At 51.2% G+C, this 27,099-nt stretch overlaps 3 protein-coding genes across 8 annotated transcripts; 2 read left to right on the top strand and 1 right to left on the bottom strand.

Moving 5' to 3' along the window:
- Nucleotides 1-308: 308 nt before the first annotated feature.
- Nucleotides 309-8,037, bottom strand: LOC141932328 (transmembrane protein 209-like). Of its 4 annotated transcripts, XM_074845738.1 has the most exons (9): nucleotides 7,336-8,037; nucleotides 6,358-6,497; nucleotides 6,184-6,242; nucleotides 5,299-5,430; nucleotides 4,082-4,319; nucleotides 3,525-3,729; nucleotides 3,279-3,393; nucleotides 3,090-3,187; nucleotides 309-971 (listed from the first exon to the last, which is right to left on the bottom strand). In XM_074845738.1, exons 1-6 carry the CDS (start codon nucleotides 7,525-7,527, stop codon nucleotides 3,654-3,656), a joined length of 837 nt encoding a protein of 278 aa, XP_074701839.1. In that variant the 5' UTR covers nucleotides 7,528-8,037; the 3' UTR covers nucleotides 309-971; nucleotides 3,090-3,187; nucleotides 3,279-3,393; nucleotides 3,525-3,653. The 4 variants fall into 4 exon arrangements, with proteins under 4 accessions (XP_074701839.1, XP_074701838.1, XP_074701837.1 ...); XM_074845737.1 differs by lacking the exon at nucleotides 309-971 and having other exon boundaries at nucleotides 1,869-3,187; XM_074845736.1 differs by lacking the exon at nucleotides 309-971 and having other exon boundaries at nucleotides 1,869-3,393.
- Nucleotides 8,038-14,476: 6,439 nt separating this feature from the next.
- LOC141932329 (peptidyl-prolyl cis-trans isomerase H-like) lies at nucleotides 14,477-20,351 on the top strand. 3 transcript variants are annotated; one of them, XM_074845743.1, is made up of 7 exons: nucleotides 14,477-14,747; nucleotides 15,279-15,343; nucleotides 15,973-15,996; nucleotides 16,502-16,546; nucleotides 16,969-17,011; nucleotides 17,599-17,687; nucleotides 20,219-20,351. In XM_074845743.1, the coding sequence occupies exons 1-6, from the start codon at nucleotides 14,514-14,516 to the stop codon at nucleotides 17,608-17,610; spliced, it is 423 nt and encodes a 140-aa protein (XP_074701844.1). In that variant the 5' UTR covers nucleotides 14,477-14,513; the 3' UTR covers nucleotides 17,611-17,687; nucleotides 20,219-20,351. The 3 variants fall into 3 exon arrangements, with proteins under 3 accessions (XP_074701844.1, XP_074701843.1, XP_074701841.1); XM_074845742.1 differs by having other exon boundaries at nucleotides 17,596-17,687; XM_074845740.1 differs by lacking the exons at nucleotides 17,599-17,687; nucleotides 20,219-20,351 and having other exon boundaries at nucleotides 16,969-17,497.
- On the top strand, nucleotides 18,332-25,518 carry LOC141932306 (uncharacterized). Its single transcript, XM_074845705.1, has 12 exons — nucleotides 18,332-18,389; nucleotides 18,581-18,721; nucleotides 19,316-19,453; nucleotides 19,733-20,030; nucleotides 20,219-20,379; nucleotides 20,816-20,904; nucleotides 21,141-21,632; nucleotides 22,330-22,482; nucleotides 23,392-23,568; nucleotides 23,921-24,153; nucleotides 24,793-24,899; nucleotides 25,359-25,518. The coding sequence occupies exons 1-12, from the start codon at nucleotides 18,332-18,334 to the stop codon at nucleotides 25,493-25,495; spliced, it is 2,184 nt and encodes a 727-aa protein (XP_074701806.1). The 3' UTR covers nucleotides 25,496-25,518.
- Nucleotides 25,519-27,099: the final 1,581 nt, after the last annotated feature.

Here is a 27,099-nt window from a genome sequence, read left to right as displayed (position 1 = left end):
GGGGGTGCCTGGGGACCAGGCGCAGGGTATTATCGGGGTGCAGAGTTATGGGGGTGCGCAGGGACCTGGGCCCCGGGGCTGCTTCTAGAGAAACACCCAGATTTAGGGCCAAAAAAAGAGAATTTCTGCCCATCAAGAGCCTTTCGCAGGCAAGTAACGGGGCTGGGGTGGGGGCGAAGGCAGGAGGCGGGGGGTCAAGCCCAGCTAAACCCGGTTCTTCCAAGTCCCCCCTCGGTACAGTGACGGATTTAGGGGTGCTGAACCCCAAGAAAAACCCAAACGAGCGTTTGCTAAAACAAACTCCTTTAATACAGGAATAGCCCTGCGGCTGCCGGGGGAGACAAGAATCACCAGTAACGGCCGGTTCACACCAAGAACCAGCAGCTCCCCCGGCCCCATAGAGATAAAATACAGTACAAAAAATATATTTTCTCATCCCAAAACACGTGGGGTTCCCCGCCCCCGCTGGAGTTCTCACAGCTTTTATGTACAAATGGGGGGTTTTTGGCAGTTTACGACTCAGAGACCCTCAGCATAGGGGAGGGGGGGGCTTATGGATTTTTACTTCCCTTAATATTTTTTTTTTTTAAACCATACAATTCTAAAGCCTTCATTTGCCAGAATTTACAAGAGATTCTCCTCTCCCATACATAAAATAGAAAAATATTTTTTGGGCAAATATTGAACAATTCTTCTTTGAAACAAACTCCAGTGGGTTTTTTGCCCCAAAAAGCCTGCGGGTTTATGGAGCCCGGGCTCCTGCCGAGGTGCTGCAGCTGCGTGTCAGTCCGTGAGGCTCCCAAAATCAGAGGTTATGAGCCAAAAAAACAGTGAAAAAAATCACTGGAAAGGTAAAGGAAGGGCAGAGCTGTGGTTGTGCTGGAGGCACGGGCCAGGGCAGAGCTCGCAAGGCTGCCAGAGGTGGATGGTGGGCTTCTTTTGAACAAAAAATTTAAAAAATTTAAAGACCCCTGAAAAATAAAAAAAATAAAAACCAAAATAAAATAAAACCCCAAAAAACCCCCAAAATCTCAAAATCCCCAAACCTCCAAACCCAAAAAAACGCAAAAATGCCTCCAAAACACCAAAAAACACCCAAAAAACTCAGAAACACCAAAAAAATCAAAAAAACCCCCAAATCCCCCCAAAATCAAAACACCCCAAAACCCCAAAACCCCCCAAACACCCCCAAACCCTCCAAAAACTCCCAACCCCCCCAACCCCCTAAACCGCAAAAAGAACCACAAAAAGAACCGCAAAAAAACGCAAAAAAAGGCGAAAAAACCCGCGAAAAAAACCCGCAAAAACAAAAGAAAAAAAAAACCGCAAAAAAATCCGCAAAACCCCCTGCCAAAAAACTGCAAAAACCTGCAAAAAATGCAAAAAGCCCGCAAAAACCCTCCCAAACACCTGCAAAAAAACCTGCAAAAAATCCTCCAACCTCGGCAAAAAACGGGATTTTCAGGCGGAGGAAGCGGCCGTTGGGAAAGCCACCGCAAAATGGCCTCACGGGGGGGCTGGCGGCGTTTTTGCCTCATCCTTGGCTTTTTGCAGAGAGAGAAATACCAGAAAAAAGACCAAACGTGGGTTTTGGCTGGGTTACCATCTCTAAACACTTGACGTGCTGCAGGTTTTGGAAAGCAGAGCAGGATCGGTCGAAAATTAAAATTCACTGGAGAATTTTGCCAGTTTGAGGGCGGAAGCTGCGCTGGGGCTGTGCGTGTGGTGGGGTTTGGGGGTTTTGGGGTTTTGGTGGGTTTTGGGCTTTGGTGTTCTTGGGGTTTTGGGCTTTTTGTATTTTTGAGGTTTTGGTGGTTTGGTTTTTGGGGGGTTTTGGTGGGTTTGGGGGGTTTTGGGTGGTTTGGGGGGGTTTTGGGGGGGTTTGGGGGTTTTTGGAGTTTTTAGGATTTTTTGGAGGGTTTGGTTTTCTTTTGGTTTTTGGGGTTTTAGCGTTTTGGGGGTTTTGGGCTTATTTTGGTTTTTGAGTTTTGGTTTTTTTGGAGGGGGGGTGTTTCAGGATCTTTTGGCGGTTTTGGGGATTTTTGGATGTTGGGGTTTTTTGGGGTTTTGGTGATTGTTTGGGGAACGTAAAAAGGCCTCAGACCAAAGCCTGACCCACAGGCCTCGAACCAAAGCCTAAACCACCAGAGCCTGACCCACAGGCCTCGCACCAGAGTTGACTTTTGAGTGAACCTCCCGACCAGCACCCTATCCGCATGAAATACGACCAGATTCCCTCTGAAAACTAGATAAAGAATCTCTATTTTTGGACCCTAAGGCAGCTGTTTCCTACAAGACAGGAACTCCTCGGATGCGCCCCGGATCCTGGCCAGACCCGGGATGTGCCCGAGTGAAGCCGATCTACCAGATGTTTCCACGCCCCTTTTTTTTTTTATTTTAATATGATTTGTTTGTTAAACTGTATAAAAGCAGGACCCTCAAACAAAACTGAGCCCGGGAAGAAGGGAGGGGTGAGGGGAGGTGTTTTTTAACGCTTCTCTCTGTCCCAGTCTGCCTGTTAAGTGTTGGTTTTGTGAGTGTTTGAATCAAAGCGATGTTCTTGCTTTCCTTCCCCTAACGAGTCTGGGTTTTGCCTGTTTTAATGGGTGAGGAAACCCCTCCCTGTCCTCATCTCAATTCCTGAGACTTTTTGTTTAAATTTTGTTCCTTCCCAGCGCTGAGGGGGAAGGAGCGAGTGAAGGGCTGCGTGGGGCTTAGTTACCCTCTGGGCCTAAACCAGGACAGAAGCTTCTCCCCAGGATTCTTAGGGACAAGCCCCGGGTGACAACACACATCGAGGATTACCTGATGTGGTATTTTAAAATAAATTGTTAGAAAATAAAGAGGAAGCTACTGCCTAGGTACGTATGGATCTTAAACAGATACTAAAAGTACTGTCTAGGAGCAGACTAAGTACAACATCATGGTCAAAGGCCAAGCTAAGGTTTACTGCCTGCACTGAGCCAGCCTGAGTGTCAACAGTCAATAAATGTGGCTAGAATTGAAAAAAAAAAAAAAAAACCAAAACAACAAATCAGACCCAAATCAGATTTCCTGACAGCCGGAGGACACCGCTACCACCACCGTACCTTGGGCAGGTTGTAGACGTGGCGCTGGTAGATCAGCTCGTAGTGGGGCGGATTGATGCTGCTCTGGTAGATGCAAAATCCGTTTTCATTCGAAGTGTCTGCACATGAAAAGTTCCAAAGGTGTCGGGGATTTCAAGGGTGCTGACGTGATCCCAGAGGCCAAGGGCAGCTCAATGTGAGCGCCGGTACCTGGTTTATCCGGTGTCTGAATGAAGTGTTGGGAAGTGAAGGTTTTGCCCTCGGGATATCTGGGGTGAGGCGGCAGCCTGGAGTCGAGGTAAGTGCAGAACACGTGCACGAGGATCTGGAAAAAATTAAAACAAATCTCACTTGGAATCCTTTGCGACTTGTCTCACCCATAAAAGCCAGTCTCTGATAAACCCAACCCCTTCTCCCGACCAAGCCTTTCCGATCGAATCAGTTTGGTTTCTTTACCTAGTTGAACTCTCTGCTGCTTCTGTTCTTCGTTCCGAAGGAAGGTGTGCAGTGCCTTGAGGTCTGTCATATAATCTTCTTCGCCCGTAGGAGAATTACACAGACCGGGGGAAGAGCGGTAACGAGACCTTAAGCTGCTGCTTTCCACTGGCCCAACGCTAGTGGGGGACAGTGACCCGCTAGGAGAGGAGCTGCAGCTGGAAACCTTGGGCAAATTAAAAAAAACGCTTGTATCATATAAAGAAGACAGAATTCCACCTTGATTTGTACACGACATGAATATAAAAGACTCTTGTTTGGGGTTTGGGTTGGTTTCTTTTGGTCTCCTTTGCGCTTACAGTTTGATTTCTTGTTTTTGCTTTGTTCCAAAACAAACCAGCTGCTCCAACCCAATGAGGGAAAAAGGACAAATCCCGATACGACAAACTGAGATCTGCTTTGCCAAAGGAGCAAAGACACACACAGACAACTCTCCGCTGGCTGCTGCTCCCCTTCAGCAGCACAGGGCACCAAACAAAGACCCCAACTGTCCCCTCGGGAGCTGGCCTGGTCCTTACCCGACTGAGCTGCTGCCTGGGGAATAGGTTCCAGCACTGCCGTAAGCAGCGCTGGTGCTTGACAGAGCCCGTCGTTGAGGGCTGTACCCTGGGGTACAACCGGTAGTAAACTTTGGACTGGCGCTAGGGCAGCGGGACGGGCTGGAACTCAGCACACTCTGGCCCTGGATCGGAGGAGAAGGTGCCCAAGACGGGGCTTTCTTTGCCGCCAGCTCACGCGCTGGAGTTGTTTGTACCGCTGCAAGGAGGAAAAACAGAATCAGCATTGTGGATGCAGCAGCCCCAAACTCTCCTCCCCCCTTTAAACGCAGACACAACGCTATCTTAAGGCAATTTAAAGAAGATGCTAGAAGGGACGCTAGAAAAACTAGTGTCCCTACAGAACTCAGCAGTCAAGCCACTGACAGAAAAAAAGAGAAGACTGAGACACAGGACCACAGCTCAGCACGAATCCTGCAGCTTCAGATTTCAGTTCAGTGTTACCAGGCACCTTGCGTAACCCAGGGGGGTTCTCTATTCCATCAGCTCCTCCACCTGCCTACTCTGGGCATCTTTAGGCATTGAATGTCTTAATTTATCTCTGCAAATAAACACAGGAGATGCTTGAACCTTGTTGTTGCAGCATTACAACCATCTGCTGCCCATTTCCTGGGGGCAGACTAGCAGAGTGCAATACTACCGTGCTAGCATTTTGCTTTTGGTCTATTTACCTTGTCAGGCTCTTTTCAGAACTTTGCTTTGATCTTCAAAAGCTTTCTGAGCGTCCACTCTCTAGGCTCATTTTCCGTCTTCACACGAAGGTCTGTCTGTCCCTCTCATTTGGTTCTCGTTACCCAGCGTGACAGCAGTAGGACATCAAAACAAAATATAAACCTGCGCTCTCTGCCTTGCTCCTAGTTCCATGGATAAGTCACAGATTCCTTGTCACACCTCACAGTGTTCAAGTCTCTCTCTGTCCTTCAGCAGCCGCTCTCATCCTGCCCTTTTTCACCGTCTGTGTGTTTGTTTCCCCTCCAGTTCTCCCCACAAACACTCATCAAATTATCACTTGACGTTGTGAGTTTTAATAGGCTGCGGGTAATTCAGTTCACCGCTCCTGTCAGATGAGGCCATTCAGAACTCACTCCACTAAAGAATCCCACCGCTGAGAGAGACACCATCTTGAAACAAAAAAAAAAGAATTAAAAAAGATTGCCGGAGATATTTATTGCACCCACCTGCATTCTGCAACCCCAGCAGGGTCTGCTGGCGAGGACTCACGACCAAGCTGGTCGGTGCCACCGTGTATTTGAAGTCCACCCAGAAATCAAATAAGGCATTCAGGCTGAACAGAGATGCAAGTGCACGTTCTAGAAGAAACAGAGAAGTTTTTACTGCAGCTTGAGCATGGGAATAACAAAAGTGGATTGTTTGCAAACATGGGCATATGCCTATTAAAAACAGGTCATTGTTAGTGCTGTCAATAAGTACCAATTTGGGCAATACCTAAGATTTCTTCACCTTTTTATGTAAGAACCATTGGAGATAATTTTCCTTTCTATATTGAGATCAATTTATACTGCTACAATTGAATATTTAAAGACAGACAGTCATTTTCCAAATCGACTACAATTAAGTTTCACAGTCTTTCTCAAAAACCGTCTTCTGTCAAATCATCTGTCACTCATCTCATGATTTTTCTCCTCCTCTTGCTTCATCCTCTAATCATATTTGATACAGCTGGCTTAGAGTCTGCTCCTCCCAAACAAACTCGAATTCTTGTGAAATGCCATCCACGCCCACGGTACGACACAGCAGTAAAATCTGCCGTGTTCCCCAAAGCCTTACTCCACACATTAAACAGATTTAATGCACCAAATAAGTTCTTCCTACCTAAGAAAGCTGTTAACACTCCTTACCTGTCACTAAAACGGAAGAAATTCCAAGTTTCAAGGGAGATAGCAGAAAGCAAACCAAAGTTTTGGTTTAAATTTAAAACTAACAAAAAAACCCAATTAAAAAAAAAAAAGCTGGTTTAAGGACCACCTCTCCAGCAATAAAACTGAACAAGTGAATAAAAGAAAAGAACCCTGAAAACTAATTTAAATGCTGCAGCAACTCACCAATATACCAGAGTGGCCAGTATGTGATGTTGTAATAGGAGCTTATGAGTTTTCCAGACCTGAAAAGAAAAAAAAGAAGTTCTCATTTTGCAACCACTCAGTCCCAGGAAAGATTCAGGGAGATACAAAGGAGGAGGCTTTGCTTGTTTGACTCAGATGTAACAATTAACGCACATTTCAGTATAGATCATGCCTTCGAGAGACACATTAAGGAGCCCCCAGGCCAAGACCACTTTCCGGGCTTCAATCTCCTTCCTCATCTTGACGGCCCTGTCGATGACGGAAGTTGCTGGACTCTGTTCTGCTGCCATGATCTGTAACCACAAACACAGAGAAATGACAGAATTTGACGACTTTTGCACAGTAAGACCCTCAGTCAGCACATGAGTAAAGAAAAAAAAGCAGTAGTCTAAAACAGACTATGTAAATGGACTTTTCCTTTAGGCAGATTCATGTTTAGCATATTTATTAAAAAAAAAAAAAAACAAACAAACAGATTCTTTTTACCAGGAAAAATAGGTAATATTTCTTCAATGAACTCTACTGTCAGCACTGTCACCTCATCACCTGACGTTTTCTTCTAGTCCCGTCACCAAAATATGCTACTCTTCCTTCCTGCCACTCACTTAAAAACTTGTCACATCATTCGTCACTAGATGGGAACATAAATAATTTGCTTTCTGGGACAAATACTTCACGTATACATTACTGCCTTCTTACTGGTACAGCGATTCAACGGTGAAATAGTGAACATCAGGATTACTGGGAGAATTCTACAAGAGCACATTGCCTGGTAGTTTTTTTGACAGGGTTTCATACACTTTCAGCCCCAAGACTTCCCTTCCCACACTGACAAATGTAGCGACCCCGAGCTGAGATCCTCACCCCCATCCTCACACTCCCAACCTCTCTCCCTGAACCACGTCCTCCTGCAGAAGCAGAAGCTGCACTGTTAGTGATACCGTAAAAGTCGGTCGGAGAAGAACTCTCTAAAACTCAGAAGTCAGAGTGTTAGAAAGCAGGCATTCTTTATTTCAGCGCTGGGTGCGTGGGGCATCTCTCCACCAAGCATGCACACCTTAAGCCAGTGAAACCCCGACCTAAATGCAGGTATCTCACACATATTCACAAGGTCTTACAATACAAACATACATATTCATAATGATGTGTAATTAGTCCTGGAATTTCTGTATCAACAGTCTCTTCCGTAGGCCATAAATGTATCAACATTGTCATGCTTTCCTCCATCTTATCGAAACGTGATATGATGCGCATCCTTGATCGGTGCCATCTTCCTTGGCTCTCGGTTTGATGTGTGATGCATATCCTTGAATGGGGAGTCATCCTTTGGGTTGCAAATCACAGGTGCCCCTCGTCTGCAGGGGGGGGTGCAGATGTCCTCCATCTCCAGGTGTCAGAGGCCCCAGTCCTTTGTCCTTGTTTTACATTTCAGAAATGCCTTGCTTTTACAGCTCAGAGATGCCTTGCTTTTACAGCTTAAAGGAATTTTAGTTTGAAGTACAATTTAAGTTTACTATAGCTAACTATTTTACAGTTATGCTTAACTTTCTTAATATACCTATATCACAGTCTCCACAAACCTAATCTCTACTCTGCTATCCCTGTCATTAAAGAACACATCTGATGGCAGCAGATACAGAGCAGGTCCCAAGGCAGATGCGACTCACCCACCCCTTCGGTTTTGACATATATCTCTTTAGCTGATATGGCAAATGCTGGTGACTGGCACCTCTCTGCTTCTCTGCAAGTACCTCGGTCAAAACTGCCTGTTCTGGTGGAGCTGTGAGCCTACATCTTCCGTTCCTCTTCATTTCTCTGCCTCCTGCTGCTCTCGGGATTCCTGCTGGGCAACGACTTCCTTGTTGCTACTTTATCCCATCCCTGTGGGTCTCAACAAAAGCTGCAAAGCTCCTCAGAAACATGTTCTGAGCAGCAAAGGGACTTAGAAGTTTTGCACTGTCTCTGTATCCAGCCCTGCTCACTAATAGCTGGCCATGAAGCAATGATTTGTTTCAGGCATCTGGTTTGTGAGAATCCAAAATGCTGCTTTTTCTCCCCCTTCCATTTTCCATTTAAATGCTAAATACTATAAAGAGGAAACCTCTCCAAAACCAAAACAAAAACAGTCTGCAAAGCAGCAAGTTAAAATCCTTCCAAAAGTCAGCTGTGTCTGAAGAAGCCACCTCAGGAGAGCATTAAGTGCAAAACTGGGCTGTAAAGCCTGAAATCGGGTGAACTACTCAAAAACCTAAAAAACTCCGAAGTCCTTTGGACTCCCAGACACATTAGGCTTCAGAGCTCAAGTTGCAATTCTGGAATAAGTTTCAAGATAAGCTGGATCCTGACGTGCGGAGTCACGACTTTACAACCAGTAAGGTTATAAAGAAGGTATGTTTATTCAGCGCTGGGTGCACGGGGGATCGCTCCTCCACAAACGTGTACATTTTGGAGCGAAAAGCAGCTCCTTTCTATAGTGTAAGTGTTTACATATTCATGATAATCCCGAGAATAGGGAGAGATATTACAATTAGTTTTGAGAAATCATTATCACAAATCCCGCCCCAAGTCCCTCCCCGTTGCGCCTGCGCAATGTCTCCTGATGGTCTTGGGCAGGGGTCTTCAGGATGAAGATTGAAGATTCCTCTTCTTCCTCTTATGACTTTTCACCCAATTAGGTCTCTTCAGCATGTCAATTTAGCATTCTTTGAATTCCCCTTCCTTATCTTGGGACTCAGTAGTTGCAGCTCCTCCCTTATCTCAAGAGCCCATCCTGCTGAGAGCCCACCCTGCTGAGAGGCCTGCATCTATTTCGTTAAGGTTTCTCACTTCAATCCCAGTTCCTGATTACGTATCAGCCAAGTGACTCAAGTTTTAGTTGGTCCAGTTTTCAAGCAAGTCTGGACTTCCTTGCCTTGACTATTTGGTCTCATGTCCCTGTCTTTGGACTCCAGTCCTCATCCAGACTCTGGTTATTAAGAAAGCCTATCTCTCATCCCAAAGGAAACCTGGGCCTTCATCTCTAAGGAGTGCTGGACCTCATTTCTCAAACTAGCTTGAGCCCACCTTCCTGAGGAAACACTGGATTACAACTATACATGGTATTTATCATCATTTCATCACAGTCCCAGGTACTCTGGAAAGCGTTTTGACTAATATTAGGGGAGGTGAATGAATCCTTGAAGGTCTCAGTTCCTCTCCACTCAGTGTAAAGAAAGGTTGGAGTGACTAGCTAAGAGTTTATCCTTTATTTTTGGACACCTAAATTAGGGCAGATGATTCCCAGCCTGGCAGAGGAACCCAGAACCATCTGCCAGGCCAGACCCAAACTCCTAACCTGCCCTACTCCCTAGTGCATTGGAGGAAGCCACCACCCAAGTCCTTGGCTTCTCTATCCCACAGGTTCCCTTACAGTATAACTTTTATTTCATGGAGTCGTTATAATCCAGCTATCTCTTCCCCTTCCCCTTGGTGGTGAGGGTAAAGCTAAGGTCAGGCTATTTTACAAACAATAAAGATCTTATTAAACTTGTCAAAGAACAGCGGGAGCTTTACCCTGGTGTTCAGCTAAGTTTCCCTTGGAAATGTCACTAGCCCATCGAGGCACAGAATCAGAAGGTCTCTCTTTAAATTCTGTATGCAACTTCCTGATAATTATGTACCCGAAGGAATATCATATTCAAAAAGATGACAGCCTGGAGCATTTAAGAAGGGAGGGTGCAGAGAAGGAGTTTGGAAAGATAACAGCTTGATGTACTGAAAAGAAAGCACTCACATCACATGCAATTCAAGGTGGTGACTTTGGGTTGGTTGTTGGTTTTTTTTCACAACAAAGTCAGCCTGCAGAGTCAGCCTCACAAAGTCTATTATGTTCCGGGCCACACAGAACATTTAATATAAAACTCAGCCATAAGTTGTGTGCCAGGTGAATTGTCATCGTTAGAGAGTCATCTGCTAGGAAACCATGTGTTGCTCTGGGGGAGTGGAGCAGGTCGGGGTGGAGAAGAGATCAGGGGGAGGGGGAGGATTTGGGCAAATGCCATTCAGTAAGTCTGCTGGGGAAACACATTTTTATGTGAAAATCAGCACTGGTCATCCTTCTAGTGGCATCTGGGCATGCCTGCAGCCACAGAACTGCCTATTACAGGAGCAAGGGCTGCCGTGAAGTCACGCCGCCGCGTGCCTCTGCGTCACGGGGCTCCACTGCGAAATATCCCTGCTGAGCTGCAGCTCCTCGTGCCTCAGCCCCGTCAAGGGCCGTGAAGGACACACCATCTCCCGGGGCCCATGAAGCCATCCTGGCCCTCACAGAGAGCTGGAGCCGCTGAAGACCAAAGCCAGGCAGGATTTGCAGAAAGCTCGAGTGCTTCTTTGGATAGCAAGAAAATCTAGCCTACGCTAAGGGATAACAGTGTGGTAGTGGTGGAAAACTGCAAGGCTTTGAAGGCAGATTTGGAGGACATTAACTCCCCAGGGCTTCTTGCCCTCTCCCCCTGGCAGCTGGGTTTGGGCTGCAGGCAGATTTAGGCACCGGGATTAGAGTGAGCAAACAAAATTCTATTCACCCTGCTGGTTCCCATGGCCAGAGCTGGGTGGAAAACAGGGTTTGCTTTTGGCTGGTCAGGTATTCCATAACTTCAGAAAGAGCTGATTCATAATCTACTTAAAGGTTTGATCAAAAGTTTTGCATGTTTGGTGCACTCGAAATTCTGAATTAAATGTGGTTTATGGTGATCTAGAAAAGCAATGTTTTGGTTTGCTTCCTAGTCCGCTGATGACAGATTAGGTAAATGTGAAACAATTTCTGAGAGGAAACTTGAAGAAGCAAAGCTCTGCGGACATCAAAGCTATGCTTTCTAAACGCTTCAGAATATTTTAAAGTGGGAGATTCAGTAACATAAATATGGACTCACCAAACATTTTGGTGTAACTAAATCTGCTTCTTTTGCAGGAAAAAAACAAAACAAAACAAAACAAAAACCCAAAAACCAACAACAAACAAAGGAGTGTTAAAGAATTCCCTGGTGTCTGGTCTGGCATCTGGTCGGGTTTATTTCCATTGTGAGTTGTTTCCCAAAACAGCCACCTCATTGGGAACTCCAATAACCAGAATGAAGAGTCTTGGCCTCAAACTAATTGTCTGCAAGGACACCCTGGGAAGAGCAGCGCTGGTGATCGATCGCCAGAGAGTGTCAGAGCAGAAAATAACATGGTCCCCTCAAGGATAGGGAGGCTGATTCTCAGTTGAAATGAATCAACACTATTTTCTGAACACAGCTCATGCAATTCACACCTCTGGAAGGTCTAACTTAATTTTCCTCATACCACTTGGCAATGGACAAAATACTTTGGGGCAAAACTTGTTTTTTCCACTACAAGACTGTAGGTTGATCAAATAGGCTCTGAAACTTCCCCTAAAAGTCATTGAAAAAGAAATGGAACAGAAAATTAAAAAAGCTTAAAAGGAAAAGCAATATGCTATTAATTTTTTCAACTTTTTGCTTCACTGGAAAAATTGAAAAATTTTCAATTCAGGTTAACTTAAAACGTATTTTTTTTTCCATTTGGCCATTGAAGCAAAAAATGTGTAGTCTCCTAGCTTGTACTGGCCCCTATTTTTGTTCAACTGTTTCGGTTCATTGCCCCTATTTTCAAGAGACAGCTACAGCTTTCTAACTGTATCTGTTGTGTTCAGGAAGATACTGAGCAGAAGACTCCGGCTACTCTGGGTGATTATAAGTTATTTTGTTTTAACATAGGAAAGAAGAATAATCATTGGTCCACGCTAGCTATAATTTGTGTCTCCTCTCTACGTTCAGATCCACCAGATATTCACATTTAATATCTTTATACAGGAATCCCAGACTGAGTGCTCATTTTATGCAAAATGTCCTGTCAGAAGATGCCATTTCATGATGAGTGAGATGTTGCTCAGAACACGTTGACTTCAATCACACTTTATCTGAAAAAAAACACAGAGTGAAACTGTTTTGATTTTCCATTTGAAGTGAATTTTCATTTTAGCTTTTTTATTCACTGCACCAGCCAGAGGGGACCAGTGCACAGCAGCTCTGGGCACGGGAGCACAACCATCCTCACGTCCCCTGAATTCAACCTGCTGTCCCGATCCAATGTCGGGGGAGGTTTCCATACGAGCCCAAGAGCGAGATTAAGACACAAACGAGGCCAAATGCCGTATACCCAAACCAGGTTTTTATTATTAAAGAAGTGAACAGGGGTACGATAGGACAGGATGGAAGGAAAAGGCAGAAATAAAGCAAGGATGCGGGATAGGGCTGCAAGAATAGTCACCCCCATGGATCCAGCGACGTCCCGTTGGTCCTCAGTCGTCAGTTCTTCGGTGGTGGGCGCACACGGATCTGGCTTCGATGGTAGATGCACACTGAGAAAATTTTCTGCTGCCTTTTTAAGTCCATCGTATCCACTGATTAGCACATCTGCTCACCTTTAGTTTTTTTTTCTCTGGTCCCACAGGTTTTGTTGCACCTGGCTTCAGGGCAGGAACGTTTGCCTCTTGTCAGTTCATTAGCCATGCAGGCACGGGGTCTGGCCTACACAATAGAGCCACAAAGGGCTACAGGATGGGGCCAGCTCAGCACACCTCTGCCCCTTTGAGGCTTGTCTAAAGAGTCCGGACAATGCAACCGCAAGAATAGGGGGGTGCAGCCTTCAGTAAACCCCAGCTTCTGTGGGCGACATCCCCCAGACCGATTCACAGGCCGCAGCAGCTTCTCTTGGAGGTTTGCACAGACACAAGCAAGCTTTGACACACTCATAGGACATTTCAGTCTCCCACACCTGCGAAGCAGTGGCTTGTCAAGGGGAATGAGATGGGGGATTTTCCTTGGCCTTTCTACATTGTTATTCCTTGACCTTCTGCTTAGACCTCCTTGCACTGCTGCAGTCTGAAGCTCAGCCCCCCCCACCTCTTCTGCACCTCCTAAAACGGCACAAGCAAGTCACCCCAAAAGTACAGCGCCGCTCTCGCTGCAATTCTCTGCTCTTTGCATCCCCGCACACTATTGCATCATTTTCATGGATAATAAATAACCCATTTCTCCCCCACCTCTTAGGTCTCTGCCTTTCTCTCTCGCCTTCAGTGCTTTGACAGGTGCTCTCCCCCCCACCTTTCGTCAAAACACCAGCTTTGATTGGAGCCAAGTAAAATAAAGACTGACGTGTGATTGACAGCAGCCCAAACAGATGCACGGTTTGGCAGGCTGAGGTTGCAGAAAATGAGCAAATAAATAGAGACACGGGTGCGGTCAAACGTGTCGCTGACATGTCAGGAATAACCAGCTGGAAGAGCTGCTTTGCACGGGCTGGGTATTTAAGGCTTCTGATTTGTACCCTCTGATCATCAGCCAAGTGCCTTAAGTAATTTTTGCCTTTCAGGGCAAATGGTTAACAACAATTACCTGCCCCTTAGCGTTTCTTACTGTTGATCTTAAAATTTGTCAAGTACGTGGAGAAACCTGTAGAAGAAAGATACAGTAGAGCAGCTGCGCGTTTTCTGATCAGCACCAGCTCCTGTTTTCCTCCTCTCATTAGGTGGGCTCAGTTTTCAAAGTGACTCTGCGCCTGGCCAGGGAAGATACAAATAAGCACGTGCGAACATTTGTGGGTGTACATGAGGACTACTTCCGTGGCAAAAAGCGGCTTTTTTGCATGTATGTAAACTGCTGTCCCTCGCTAATTCCTGGGAGCCCCTATGGCGGAGAATCCCCAGGGCGCCCCAGCGCTGCTCATCCAAGAATTCCTGCTGAGCAGTTCTGTTGGACTCTGCCCGTTCGTCTCCTTGTCTCATCCCCCTGATGCACGCCAACACCTCCTCCTCAGGTGCCGCTTGCCAGAGCCCACGGCCATCTCCCGCTGGGCACTGGACACCCCTCTCTGCCCTCTGTGCACCGCCCCGCGGCCGCCCCAGCCCAGCACGGGGCTGGAGAACCAGGCCCTGCTGAGGCCCGGCCCTGCCGAGCGTCCCGGGCAAGTCCCCGCGGCAGGACCCGTCCCGGCGGGCGCAGGCAGGGCTCTCCCCGGCGGGGCGGGCACCAAGGGACGGAGGGGGCCCTGCCAAGAAGGGCTTTGCTTCTGGGAAGCTTCGAGCTGCCCGCGAGGGCTGAAGGACAGCCCGGCCCAGCCCGCGGACCCCGCTGCTCCAAGCCCTCCGCCACGTCTCCCGACACCCTCCCGGCGGCCTCCGGCGCCTCGGGGCAGGAACGGCCGCAGGGCCGGCTCCGGGGCCGCCTGGGCCCGCAGGGAACGCGCTGCTGGGCCCCCAGCCCCCTGCGATGCCGGCCGAGGGGCCGCGCTGCCCGCTGCCGCCGCCCGCCCTCCGCGGCAGCGCCGGGCTCCGCGCCCAGGGGAGGCCTCAGCCCCGCCCGGCCCCGCCGGCACTTCCGGGGCCGGAGCCGCCGCCGCTTCCGGCGGCACTTCCGCTTCCGGGAGCGGCGCGTGCCATGGCGGTGCTGGCGTCCAACCCCACCAACCCCGTGGTCTTCTTCGATGTCACCATCGGCGGGCAGGTGGGCTCGGGCGCTGCGCGGCGGGGCCGGGGGCGGCAGCGGGAGGGGCTGCGGGGGTGAGCTGGGGGGGGCGGGGGTGCGGGGCTCGCAGGGGCCGGGGGGCAGCCGGGGGGGCCCGGAGCGGGGGGGCTCGCGGGGGGGCTCCGGGAGGGGGGTGGCGGGGTGCAGGGCGGGGGGACGTGCCGGGGTTCCCTGGGGGTGTAGGAGCGACGTGGGGGGGTGCGGGGGGGGTCGAGTGCTGGTCGTGGGGTTGGCGGGGGGCGACCGAAAGCGCTCGGAGGGGAGCAGCGGGAGGGAGGTGCGGGGCAGTCGGGGGCTGTGGGGCTGCAGGGGCGCGGGGGGAAGGGCTGGCAGCAGGGCTGCAGGGCAGGGGGGCAGGGGTGCGGCGGGAGGGGGCTTTCGGGGGTGGGGGGTGCGGCGGGAGGTTGAGTTTGTGGGGGTTCCCCGGGCGCGGCGGGGGGAGGCTGGGGGGTGTGTGTGTGTGTGTTTGTGTGAGGGGCCCAGGGGGCTCATGCGGCCCCGTCTCCCCAGGAGGTCGGCCGCATGAAGATCGAGCTGTTCGCCGACGTTGTACCCAAGCCAGCAGAGAACTTCAGGTGAGGAGCAGGCGACGTTTGTGCAGCTCAGCCCGGGTGGGGGCTGTGAAGACTTTTGGGCGCAGGAATGGCTCAGGTGGCAGAGTGGCCAGTGCCCCCCAGAGCCGCCGCACTGCTTTGCTCCTCTCTGCGTTCCCAGAGAGATGCGGCCGTGAGCACCCCGATCCCCTGGGGAAGGGCACCTGGCTGGAAGGGGAAGGGCTGCGGTCCCGCTCTGCTCCCTCTGCGGAGCTTCTCGTGCGCTCGGTGCCCTTGGAAAAGGCCGCACCTTAACGGCAGGGCCACGCAGGTCTCTTGGCGCTGACTGAAGGATGCACCGCTCGGGCGTCCCGCTGCCACGGCAGAGATGGATGTACCCTGTTCTCTGTGAAACACGGGGTCTGCTCCACGTTCACTGCCCCTTACAGCCTCGCTGTTAAATATCTGCGCTCCTCAACTGCAGGCAGCAGAGCAGTCTGTTTTAAAATGGCAGTGGGGAGGAGTTCCTGCCGGTTCCGTGGCACTGGGGTCATCCCCGGTGCAGCAAGGGCACTCCTGCGCACCAGTCAGTGCATGTTGGCTGAATGCAGCCCTCTGTGTCCTCCGGGGGCAGATGTGCCTCACGCTCTGCTCTCTTTTTTGTCTTGCAGGCAGTTTTGTACGGGTGAATTCAGGTAAGCGGGTTACGGGGTCCTTTAAAGTAGCCTGCTCAGAGAAACAGGGCTGGGTGAGCAGGAAGAAGGCTCACTTGGAAGTGTTTCTTACTCTGCCAGTACAACATGAAAGAGTTGCAGAAAACCGCTGTGATGAAGTTGTGCTGAGCTCGGTGCGTCGCAGGGGTGGCAGACGTTCCCTTTGGGCATGACTTTGTTCGTGCTCAGGGTGCTCTGAAAAGCCCTGTCTGCAAATCCCGCCTGCTCGTGCTGCAGATGGCAGTGGGATCCCCTAAAGGTGCTGGTTTGGGTGTTGTAGGGAACCGTGTCATTTAGCGGGCAGAGCCCACTCGAGGTTTGCCTTTGCCTCTGGTAGCACCAGCGGGGAGCCAGGCTGCAGCACTGGGTGGTGTATCAAGGCAGTAGTAACGTGTAGGACAAGCCTTTGTGACTCTGAATTCCTGGGAGGGTTTTGTGTTGGGATGTGCAGTAAGTTGCAATGATTTTCCTTTTCGTTTCCTTGCAGGAAGGATGGTGTCCCTATAGGTTATAAAGGAAGCACTTTGCCCAGGTAATTCCTCTGCTTTTGTTTAGGCACTGAAGTAGCAGTTTGAGCTAGATGTGGTTTGGAGAGCTGCCTCAGGCATTATTGGTCTGGGAGGCATCTGTAGGTCTTGGCTGATACTGTCCTTCTGTAGATCTGGGGCATTTGGGGGTCTGGGGTCCCTGGGAGGGATCCCCCGTGCCTGGTGTGTCAGGTCAGAGACCACGTTCTGGCATCTGTCCTCTAATCACTATCCCTGCTCGAGCAGCAATGGGTCCCAAATTACCCAATAGCAACGAGTAGTTAAGCTTTGTTGTAGATTTTAGACTGTAGCATTCACAGACGCTGATAACTCTCGTTGTGCAGCGAGGCAGAACTCCTGTTTGCCCCATGCTAAGCTTCTGGAGACATTTGTCTACTGAGAACTGAGTATTGTTCTACTTCTTTAGGGTAATAAAGGATTTCATGATCCAAGGAGGTGACTTTGTAAACGTAAGTACTGGTCTATTCCTTTTGTGCTTTTCCTACGTGGTACATTAAGCAGCTGTTTCCAAGGGTCCATGCTGCTCTGTGGGATCTGTTGGCTCTCTTTTGAGGTCCTCAGTAGTCACTGCAGGATTCCTCCTAGCATAGCTGCTGTCTTACTGCCACAGACTATAACGTACTTGAAACCAAATCTTGGGTGAGCATAGCTTCTTCTTCCCAAAATGGAGCCCGGGGACTTGGGGTGCCCTTAAAGCGACAGCCAGGGGTCCAGGGATGCAGAGAGAGGCACACCAAGGGGTCCAGGGTGTCCCAAAACTCAGGCTGAGAACCCAGGAAGCACAAAAAGGGACATGGGGGTGTCCAGTCCCCACCTCTTGTGCTTGCAGGGCGCCCTGCTGGCGAGAGCCTGCTCTGCCTCATTTGCTGATGACAATACTTTAATGAAAAGCTGTACTCATCCTTTTGTTAAGATTAAAGAAATGACAAACCGTATTGTATTCTGCAGCAGCACTGGTGTGGTTGGGTGGAAGAAGGGGTGGCAAGCATTAGCCTCTGAACACAGGTGGCTTCTTATTCTCCTGCCCTTGTAGCAGATTCTTCAATGAAACACTGGAAGGGAGTTTTGATAAGCTGTTGTGGCCACAACGGAGGACAGATGTCATGACATGGTCTTTAAGTAGAGGTAACTGTTGGACTTACGTAGTGTGTAGCTCTCACTGCGATTCATGTGGGTGAGGGGAGAAATTCCTCTTAAAAACAGGCCAGGGTTATTTCTTACCCTGGTCTCATGCAGAAGTGAGTGCACAGCCCCACTGGTGTTATTTCATACTGTCTTCATTCCACCTTCATGGGGCGGGGGTTTCAGCCCACCGCCTGTAGCTGCAGGACTTGCCTGAGACTCTCACTGATACGTTGACCTTTTTTGCAAGCCTGATTGCTCGTGCAGATCCGCAGTGACGTGAATATCTCAGAGCTCTGGTTTGGGGTTTCCCTGCTAGGAGGATCTTCATGGTTCAAGCCCTTCTCCCCTTGCAGTCAAGTCCTAGTGATGTTCTAGCTTAGACTGATGGCCATGTTGACTCTGCAGTGAATGAGGCAATACGAAGTGGCTTATAATATTTTTATTTCCTTTGCCTGACAATTTCTTAGTTTCAGACCCTTCCAGGACATCGGGCATAGAAACCCAGGTATAGTTCATAGCACAGTTCCTCCCTGTGCTTCTCCAGCACCAAAGGATTTCACAGAACAAGTCTGTTTGATGAGGCAATTCCATTCCTCCAAGGGAGGAAATCTATCCCACCCTAGAGAGGCTCAGCCTTAAATAGGATGCAATTAGGTATAGCAGTTGTGCTGCCCTTGGTCCCAAAAATGGAATTCGCCCTTAGTAGGGTGTAGGACCAGTCAAAACTACGTTTTGAAGGAAAATTTATGTTTTCAACAGAACTGGATTTTTCAAATGACCAGCCACCTCTAGCAGACGACGTTACTATTACATCAGAAACGCCAACTAATTTTCTGCCAGGAGCACATACATTATTACTCAGACGAGTGTGTGGTGGCTTGTGTGGATTGCAGAGCAGGTCCTCTGGGACCCACCACCCCAGAGCTCCTCCAGTGCTCTTCTGGCCCCCGCATGGGAAGGGGACCATGTCATGTCTTGGACCACCACAGCCACCCAACTTGGACAGGAAAACAGCAACCTGCAGCACAGGGACTGTAACTCCCAGTGCAAATTACTTGGTTTCCCTAGCAGAATCTCAGATAGACATATATTCAAATACTTGAACACAATATAAAAACTCTCTCATAAGTTAAATAAAAGGAGGGGACTAGTTTTAGCTAGCCATAAGGAGAACTTTGAGCAAGAAATCACAAAATCCAGCACATGTAACAGTGCAAATAGATATCTTATATGTATAAAAAGATATAATAATTATATAGACTAGTTGATATTGTACATGTAATAATATTCATGTATAAAAGTCAATATTATACATGTAATAATATAAATATATTTAGATAACAAACCATATATACAGTAATATAAATCAATATATTTTATTATATGGGGCAGAGAGCCAGGATTTCTGAGACACCTATGCATCACTCCTCATCCTTCCAGAGCAGGGATGACCATAGGCCACAGCCACGTCAGCCAATCCCTGTGCTGGATTTGCTCTGAGTGCCTCCAGCCTGTTAGAAGGAAGACACACCGACACGTGTGCAAACACACATCCACACACTGTTCTCTCTGCTGGGAGCCCTGCTGGCAAGAGCCTGCTCTGCCCAGCCCGTCTGTCTCCCACGCAGGCAAGCCTTGCAGGCAAGAGGAGGAGAGGGGTCCACAGAGTGTGCAGGGAGGTGGGAGCCTTGGAGAGGTGGCCTTGGGCAACCCTGTGCCCCTGGACACAATGCCCCAGGGGCTGTTCCCTTGGCAACGTGGCCTGTGTACCCACAGAGAGGTTCTGAGCACCCAGGCCCCTCCCAGCCCCCAATGAGCCATTTATGATGTCAGCGCACGGCCCCCAGTACAAGGGGTTCTGTCCCAGGCCCTGCACACACAGTACCTGGTGGTGCTGCCAGTGCTGTGCCAGTGGGCTGGTGCTGGTGGCACTGGTGGAGCTGGTGCTGGTGGTGCCGGTGCTGCCATCGCTGCTGGTGGTGGCTCAGCCCGCAGGCAGCTGCCCGTGCCCTGCCACTCCTTGGGGTTGGCTCCTCTGTTGGCAGCCGGCACCCGGCAGTGCCCACTAAGTCCTGCCTGGCAGCGCTCCCCAGGGAGAGGCAAGGGGAGGCGGTTCAGTGCCCATCCCCGCCGGGCCATGAAGAGGATCTGGCGGTGGCTGTGCAGGAGGGCCAGGAGCAGGGGGGCAGGGGAGGGTCCCGAGTCCTGCAGGAGCAGCGGTGGCCATGAGCTCCAGCCGGAGGGCCGGGACGAGCTGCACCGTGCAGCCACCACCGGCAACTTGGCCCCAGCGCGGCCGCTGGTGGAGGAGCGCGACACCCACTGCCGGGACAAGGCCGACAGGTAACGGGGCGCAGGCAGGCGGGCGCTGCCTGGGAAGCTCCGGGGCTCTTTTCCTCCCCTGGGGCTTAGCTTTGTGCCTGTGGGTGTTCGTCCTCGAGGGAGGTCACTACGGAAAGGGCGGGCAACAACAGGCCCTTCTCCTTGCCGTGAGCTGTGCCTACGACTGGCTCTGCTCTTTGTCTCTCCAGGCGCAGGCGCAGTGGCAGCGCGCGGCCTGTGGACCCCAGCAAGCGGGAAAACAAGGGACAAGCTGCTCCAGGCCAAGGCAAAGGGGTGTCAGCATCCAGCGCTCCCCGTGGGGCAGCAGCTGCTGCAGCGAGGCAGCGTGCACCCGCCCTGCGGAGAGCAGGTAGGACTCTCCGGTGTGGAGGAGGGATGGGGAGAAGGCCTGTCGCCTGCCCTTCTGGCGGCTTGCCGTGGAGACGGGCCGTTTGGAAAGGATGATGTGGTGTGGCTGATGATCCAGGAAAAAATGCACTGCCAGGCCTTGTCCCTGGAAAGCAGAATTCCTGAGACGCTCATTCCTTCGGGGCTCGTTTCTGATCACCTTGAGCCATCCCGTCATCCCCCTGGCACACGGAAAAGGCGTGTGCGCTAGAGGAGACGAATTCCCCCGCAGGAGAAGAGACGTGTCTGGAATCTGCATTTTGACAAGTCCCCCTGGGTTTGGGGTGTGTGGCTGTGCTAGGATTGTCTCTGCAAGCACGATGATTGGGAAAGCACTGTAGGCATCAAGGAGCTGCGTTAGCTCACTCTGGTTTCAAAAACATGTGTTTTTAATGTAGATGAGCCTGCCGCCAACTTGGAGTCGGCCGTCCGTACGTCGCCATCAGAGGAAGAAGGCGTCAAGGAGAGCAAGAGCTTTGGGCAGGAGGTATGCCAAACCAAAGATTTTCAATTCGAGTCCTCCTTTTAGGATTACGTTCCATGCTAATGCAAAGCAAGACTTTTCCATGAAAAATGTCTAAGGCAGAGTTATTGAAAACTCTTTGATAATCTGCTGTCAAGCTGCTGGCAGTCCTCGCCTGGTTGTATGAAATGCTGCTGCTACCTCCTGGTTTGAGCTGATTTCCTAAGTGCTGTGCATTTGTGTTCTTCAACTTTGAACAGGCAGAAGATGTCAGAGCCCAAATACCGACGGTGGGGTCAGATTCATCCCCTTCCCACCTGAGCCCTGGGAGACATGAGCCATCTGAAAGGGTCGATGGGCAGGTGTTTCAGAGAGAAGGTCACCAATGCCTTCGAGTGCAAGAAAAGCTCCATGAGAACATCGCTGAGATGCGAGAAGGAAACAAGAGCTTGTCTCAGCAGCTGAGCAAAGCCGAAAGAAAAGCTGATGGGCTGGAAAAGGAAGTGGAGCAACTGAAAAGTGCCCTCTTGGAAAAGACATCGGCTTTAGACTGGACGGAAAGAGAATTACAGAAGGCCAAGAGGCAGACACTGGACTGGTGTGGTGTATGCCTTCTTAAAGATCAGAAGAGAGCAGATGCCACCAAGAAGGCAGAAGAGCTGCAGCAACAACTGGCCCAGCTCCAAAGTGAAAACTTTTTGCTGCGTCAGCAGCTGGGAGACGTGCAGAACAACAACTGCCTGGAACAAATGGTGAGTGGTGGTGCCTCTACGTGCGAGGCCGACAAGGTAGAAAAAGAGGTGAGGTGAGCGCTGACCAAGACTGACTTAAAGGAGAGCAGTTCCCAAGGCTGTCTGGCGCTTCTAAAAGTCAGCAGGTGTACGGTCCGTGTGCGGGAGTCCTTCGCTCAGCTTGGTTCTGTTTTGCGCTGGGTTTGTTGGAATCGCGGAAGGTTCTGACAAGCCTTGAGATGTTTATAGACACACACGTACGTAGAAACGCTGAGGCCCGCGTTGGGTTTCGTTTGTGGAGCAGAACAATGGCGGGAAGGATGATACACAGAGCTGGCTCTAGGAAGCCTTGGCTCGGGTCGCTGGAGAAAGGGCTGCAGTCCAACGACAGCTCCCGCGTTGGCATCCCGTTAGATTTTAGCATTAACTTAAGGAACAAGCCAAACCCCACAAAGGCACAGTGTCGGCATCTTCCGAGGAGAATGTGCTGGGAGACAGAAATCTTCCCCAGGAGATGACATTTCTGTAGTTGTCTTCACTAGCCAGGGGGGGCTGGAGACCATCAGCTGTGCAGATGCCCTCTTCTGCCCGTGGATGCGATGGCTTTGCTTTGCGATGCACTTAGAAAAGTGATCTCGGCCTGTGAACTAGTAACTGAAAGTCAACATACGGACTTGGGCTTCTTTTAATTTGTACTCCTGTGCCGTTGTTTCCCTAGAGAACAGAGGCACGGCTGCAAGGAGAGCTCGCTGATGCTGTCAGAAAGCAGCACACAGCAGAAACTGCACTGAACGCTTCGACGCACCAGTGCAATCGCCTGAAGGCAGAGAACTCCCGCTTGCAGGAGGACCTGGACAAGGCTAAGGCCAAGGTATGCAAAGGCTGTCAACATGTTCGTGTCTTTGAAGCTGTTCTTTTCCTTCAGCAGACAATATTCTGGGAACAAATACAGGAGAGATTTGTCTGCGCACGTCACGAGCGTCAGACTAGAGGGTGCTTTTAGCTCCTTCCTCCTGCCCTCTCGCCTTGCAAAGCTGATCCGCCTCTTCAGGGGGCTTGTTTCGAGGCTGAGGGGCAAAGCAGTGGCTTGGGGGCAGCATCCGGGTGGGGAAGAACAAAGCAGCTGTGCTCTTCCGAGTCTCGCTTCTGTTCCCACACTGTCCAAAAGTTGTGGCCGTGAGATGAAACCACAAGCCACGTGCCCCCGAATGTCTCTGGCCTTGGTTGTTTTCCCTGCAAGGTTTCCCCTCTGTCGATCTCTGCACAAAGATGGTGTCTAGTTCCCTGGCAGTGGTGGTTGGGGGCAAGGAAAGTGACCTTGGTTTGCCGTTGTCTCATAAGCCAGGCTTCGCCCTGCCTCTAAGTAAGGCCTTGAAGCTCTTGTCCCTCCCCCCGCACTGTCCTCCCCAGCCATTAGCACAGGGGTGTGCGTGGGAGAAGGAACGGGGCACCGTGGTGGAAGCAAAATGAAAGGCAGCGACCGCGGTGAAATGCAAAAGAGCATCTCCAGAGGCACGGACGTGCTATGATGCTGCAGGAGGAGTGGAGCGCCTTTGCCACGGAGCCTTTCTGGAAAGGAGGGATGGGTGGAAGCTGGAGCAGTCTTGTTGGCAAGGGCTTGAAAGGCACACTTACTTTCAGAAATCCAAGCGCCTTTTCCCTGGGTTGAAATACAAACTCAGGGCACTGACAGCCATGATCTCGATGCATCCGTTGGATGGAGTTTCACCGAGATTTGAGACCCCTCTGCTCAAGGCAGATTGTTTTTCCCCACATACAGGCGTGCGAACTCTCCGCACAGCTGGAGCTGCAGTCCCAAATATCTCTGCAGCTCGAAGCTCTAAATAAGGAGATGGGACAGATGGTGACAAGTCTGTCAGCTCGCTTGGCGACTCCTGGCGCGGGTCACACCACAACAGCGCCGGAAGAGAAGCAATATCTGAGTCTACTCTTGGAGGTCAGTTCATGTTCCATTTGTATCTGTCGTCGGCGTTGCGTCCATCTGTGGTTGCGGTCACGACTTTTAGGTGTTTTGTCTTGGGCACGTGGTTCTCTTTGTTAGTGCTGTGGGTTTGGCTTTCCCGTAGGGAAGCCGGGGAGCTGCAAAAGGCTGCGCCAGAGTCTGTGTGTCGTGTGTCGTGGGACCAGTGCGCGTGAAAAACACGCAGCCGTTTTGCTGCTCCTCGTCCAGGCAGCGTTTAGGCTGTTTAAGAGCTTTTCTGTAAAAGTGGCGGAAAGAGCAGGTTTGTTGAGAGGGGTGGGCATTGTCTTTGTCTTCCTGTTTCTTGAAGTTGCATCTTCTCTTGTAGGTACAGGCAGCCGCTGAAGCCAGAGTAGAAGAGATCAACACCGCTGTCGCCTCTTGGAGGAACGAGCTGGAGCAGATCATTAGAGCTCAGGCTCTCGAGCTGGAGAGAGCAAAGGACAAGCAGGAGTCGACCGCCCTGCTCCTGGCCTGCGCACAGGCAGAATTAAAGAGCTCCGACAAGCGTTTCTTGGTGATGGAGGACATTGCAAGAGTTCTCAGAAACAAATTAAATAAGTAAGTCCCAACGTTTTCTTTTTTTCCCCACGTAACACAATAGGACCCTTTTCATCGCGGCTTTCCCAACCCACGTCCCTTTCTTGGATCTGGTCAGCATGATGTGCGCACTTCTCCAGAGCCCGCCGTGGGCTCTCCCATGGCAGAGGCCTGGTTTTGTTGCTCTTGACGGACCCTGAAGTAACCAAGCTGACCAGGCCTGTCTGGAGGGTGTTCTAGTTAGTTTTCTTTCAACAGTTTTCTGTAGCCACCTCCTCTCCCTGCACGTGCGGTGCAAAAGAGGAGCTCCCTTTCCCTTCTGGTGTTACCCTCCAGCTGAGGAGAGACACATGGGAAAAGGCAGAGGGGACAGAAGAGGAGCCTGTGAGGCAAAAATAATCTATTTGCTGTCCGTTATAACGGTGCACCTTCAGTGTGTGTTTACCGTGGGAGGAGGGAAAGAGCCCGGAGTCCTTACTACCTTCTGGGAAAGCTCTGACAAAGACCTAACACAGACTGCTTGGAAGCCCGAGCAGCAGCACGTGTGGGTGGCTCGGAAGCCTGTGTTCCTCAGCCCAACAGTGCAGTGTCACACCTGGGGAACCACTTGGTGCCACTATGAGCAACAGCCGTTCTTGCACGCTCCTGCATTTCTCACAGGGCTAATGAGAGGCTAGCAGAAGCCAGGAGGAGCAACGGCGACACTGCAGTCAGAAAGCGGAGTGTGAGCAAGACCAGGGGACCGAGCGTAAACCCATCGGGCTCAGGTAAGCGGCTCCAGATGTGATTCTTCAGTGCTCAGGTGGGTTAGGGATTACGGTTGGGTTTTGCCTGGGATACTGAAAGAGCGGAAGCCTTTTCCATGTAATTCCTGGTCACGTGGAACCAGGAGAGAGAAGTTGCTTGCTTATCCCGCAGAGCATGAAGCAGGTCTTGTTAGGTGGAAACCCAAAACAGGGAGCGGGCTCTCCAGAGAAGAATTTCATAACAATGGTTCCTCTGGAGATTCTTTTGCGGGCTTTAGAAAGCTAGTTGCCTGATGGTCAGACATGGAAAATCTTATTTCTTCTGTTGCGTGTGTCCCTTTCATTCTTTCTGGTTTCCTCTGGTGGCCTTAAATCTCTCCAGACCTTCACAGCGTCCTGTCGCAGTTGATAGTTGTCCATTGACTTTGTGGGCTCGCCCTGCTGTAGAACTAACATTGGATCTTGCTTTTTCTCTCCCAGCCACCAGTGAACGTCAAACCAGATCTGGTGGGGATTGTCCCCCGACATCTGCTCTTCCGCCAAATGTCGGCGAAGCCTGGGATATCCCTTCTGGGGCAGCACCGCCCGATAGCGACATGTTGAAGGAGAGTTATTAAAGTGGTAGAAAACACTCAGGAAAGTTGGTGAAAATTCTTTGTCTACCCCGTTCTGGAGAGGACCTGAAATCTCTCTTCATTGCTTTAGGACTTCTCCTAGTAATGTCGTCACTACCTACTTGAAAAACCAGGAGAGGGTAGTACACACACCAGCCCGTGGGCCAGTGCCAGCGCCGGGTAGCCCAGGCACAGCCCCGCCATGGCACCGGCACGCTGCTGCGAACGGATAGTCACCTTTAGGGTTTGCCCACCCCAAAACACCCGCCCCAGGGGAGCGGAGGCACCCATGGGTGCCATCCCCACCATAATGGGGGGCTCCCGGGGTGCCAACGCCTGGGAAAAGGGTGTCACCGTGTCCAAGATGGGCTCACCCAGTGTCCGGCGTCCGCCCAGCACCATGGGCGCCAGCGGCGTGGCACGGGGCCACCGAGCAGGGCTGAGCTCTCCCCCGCGCCGGCCTCGCATGCACCCAGCACCCGGCGGGATTTGGGGACCTGGAGGAGATGTGGGGGGGTGTCAGGGTGCGGCATGGGACACCTCAATTTATCCCCCAGTGGGGTCCCGATTCGGAGCGTGCCGTTCCCTCCACTTTCTGGATCGCTTTGCCAAAGGGCCAGAGGAAATACCCGGCCAGGTCCCAGCAGAGCCGCCCTGCGGGGACACGAGCATCAGCTCTGTTGGGGACACACATGTCCCCTCCAGGGCCACCCTGCAGAGACCCGGGAGACCCCAGCACCCATCAGAGCAATCGTTTTGGGCTCAGCCAGCCCTTCGTGGGGGTGCCAAATGCAGGACTCACCATAAGGAGCCCCCACAACGGTGACAAACACCACGGCAGCCACGAGGACATAGAGGAGCGAGAGCCACCAGCCGAAGAGCAGCAGGTAGAGGACATTCCCACACGTCACCGTGGACCCTGGGGGAGGGGAAGCACCGGATGGGACCCTTGTCACCTGCAACGGCCCAAATCCATGCCGTCACCGCACAGGGTTGTCCCCAAGGCCAGCCACCTCCGGAGCCCTGGATGACATTGAGGTCAGAGTAGAGCTCCTTGACGATCTCTGATCGGTCCTCCCCGGGCCGCGCTGTCACGTGGCTCTTCCATTTCTTGAAGCCAAACTGCAGAGATTTTTAAAATATTTTTTTTTTAGAGGGTGGCGGGAAGAAAAAGAAAACGTATTACAGCCATCCAGGAGCACCTGTGGGTGCCCCCACCCATGCCACAGCCACCCACATTATAGTTGTTGGAGAGCTTGTTGGCCTCCACGGCGTTTTCGGCCGTCAGGGTGCTGCAGGCAGCAGGACAGGGGGGACACAGCTGCAGGCGAGACAGAGGGTGACGAGGGTGTAGGACCCTTCCCCCCAGCACCCCGTGCCCAGCACAGCCCACGGTTGACCTTCCCTGGGGGGACACGGGGACGGTGCAGGTGACAGCCCAGGTCACCCAGGTCACCCTGCACGTTGTTGATGGCGGCGCAGTGCCGGTCACAGAGGGAGCCCCGGCGGGGGCCATCGCTGTCACCCTGGGGCTCGGTGGCCTCGGGGGCATCTGCGGGGGGGGTGGGGGTGGGGGCTGGAGTCACACTGGGGCCATATCCTGCCCG

Source organism: Strix aluco, chromosome 19, assembly GCF_031877795.1.
Source record: "Strix aluco isolate bStrAlu1 chromosome 19, bStrAlu1.hap1, whole genome shotgun sequence".
Classification (NCBI taxonomy): domain Eukaryota; kingdom Metazoa; phylum Chordata; class Aves; order Strigiformes; family Strigidae; genus Strix; species Strix aluco.
This window is presented reverse-complemented; position numbering and strand designations above follow the sequence as displayed.

Excerpts from the sequence above, each read along its gene's own strand:
- LOC141932328 (XM_074845738.1), bottom strand. The coding sequence starts at position 7,527 with ATGACTCCCCATTCAAGGATATGCATCACACATCAAACCGAGAGCCAA. Across the intron at positions 6,498-7,335 it reads TTACACATCATTATGAATAT|ATCATGGCAGCAGAACAGAG; the intron begins GTATGTTTGTAT and ends TTGTGGTTACAG. Across the intron at positions 6,243-6,357 it reads GGCATGATCTATACTGAAAT|GTCTGGAAAACTCATAAGCT; the intron begins GTGCGTTAATTG and ends TTTTCTTTTCAG.
- LOC141932306 (XM_074845705.1), top strand. The coding sequence starts at position 18,332 with ATGCAATTAGGTATAGCAGTTGTGCTGCCCTTGGTCCCAAAAATGGAA. Across the intron at positions 23,569-23,920 it reads ATCTGAGTCTACTCTTGGAG|GTACAGGCAGCCGCTGAAGC; the intron begins GTCAGTTCATGT and ends CTTCTCTTGTAG. Across the intron at positions 24,154-24,792 it reads CTCAGAAACAAATTAAATAA|GGCTAATGAGAGGCTAGCAG; the intron begins GTAAGTCCCAAC and ends CATTTCTCACAG.
- LOC141932329 (XM_074845740.1), top strand. The coding sequence starts at position 14,514 with ATGCCGGCCGAGGGGCCGCGCTGCCCGCTGCCGCCGCCCGCCCTCCGC. Across the intron at positions 14,748-15,278 it reads ATGTCACCATCGGCGGGCAG|GAGGTCGGCCGCATGAAGAT; the intron begins GTGGGCTCGGGC and ends CCGTCTCCCCAG. Across the intron at positions 15,344-15,972 it reads AAGCCAGCAGAGAACTTCAG|GCAGTTTTGTACGGGTGAAT; the intron begins GTGAGGAGCAGG and ends TTTGTCTTGCAG.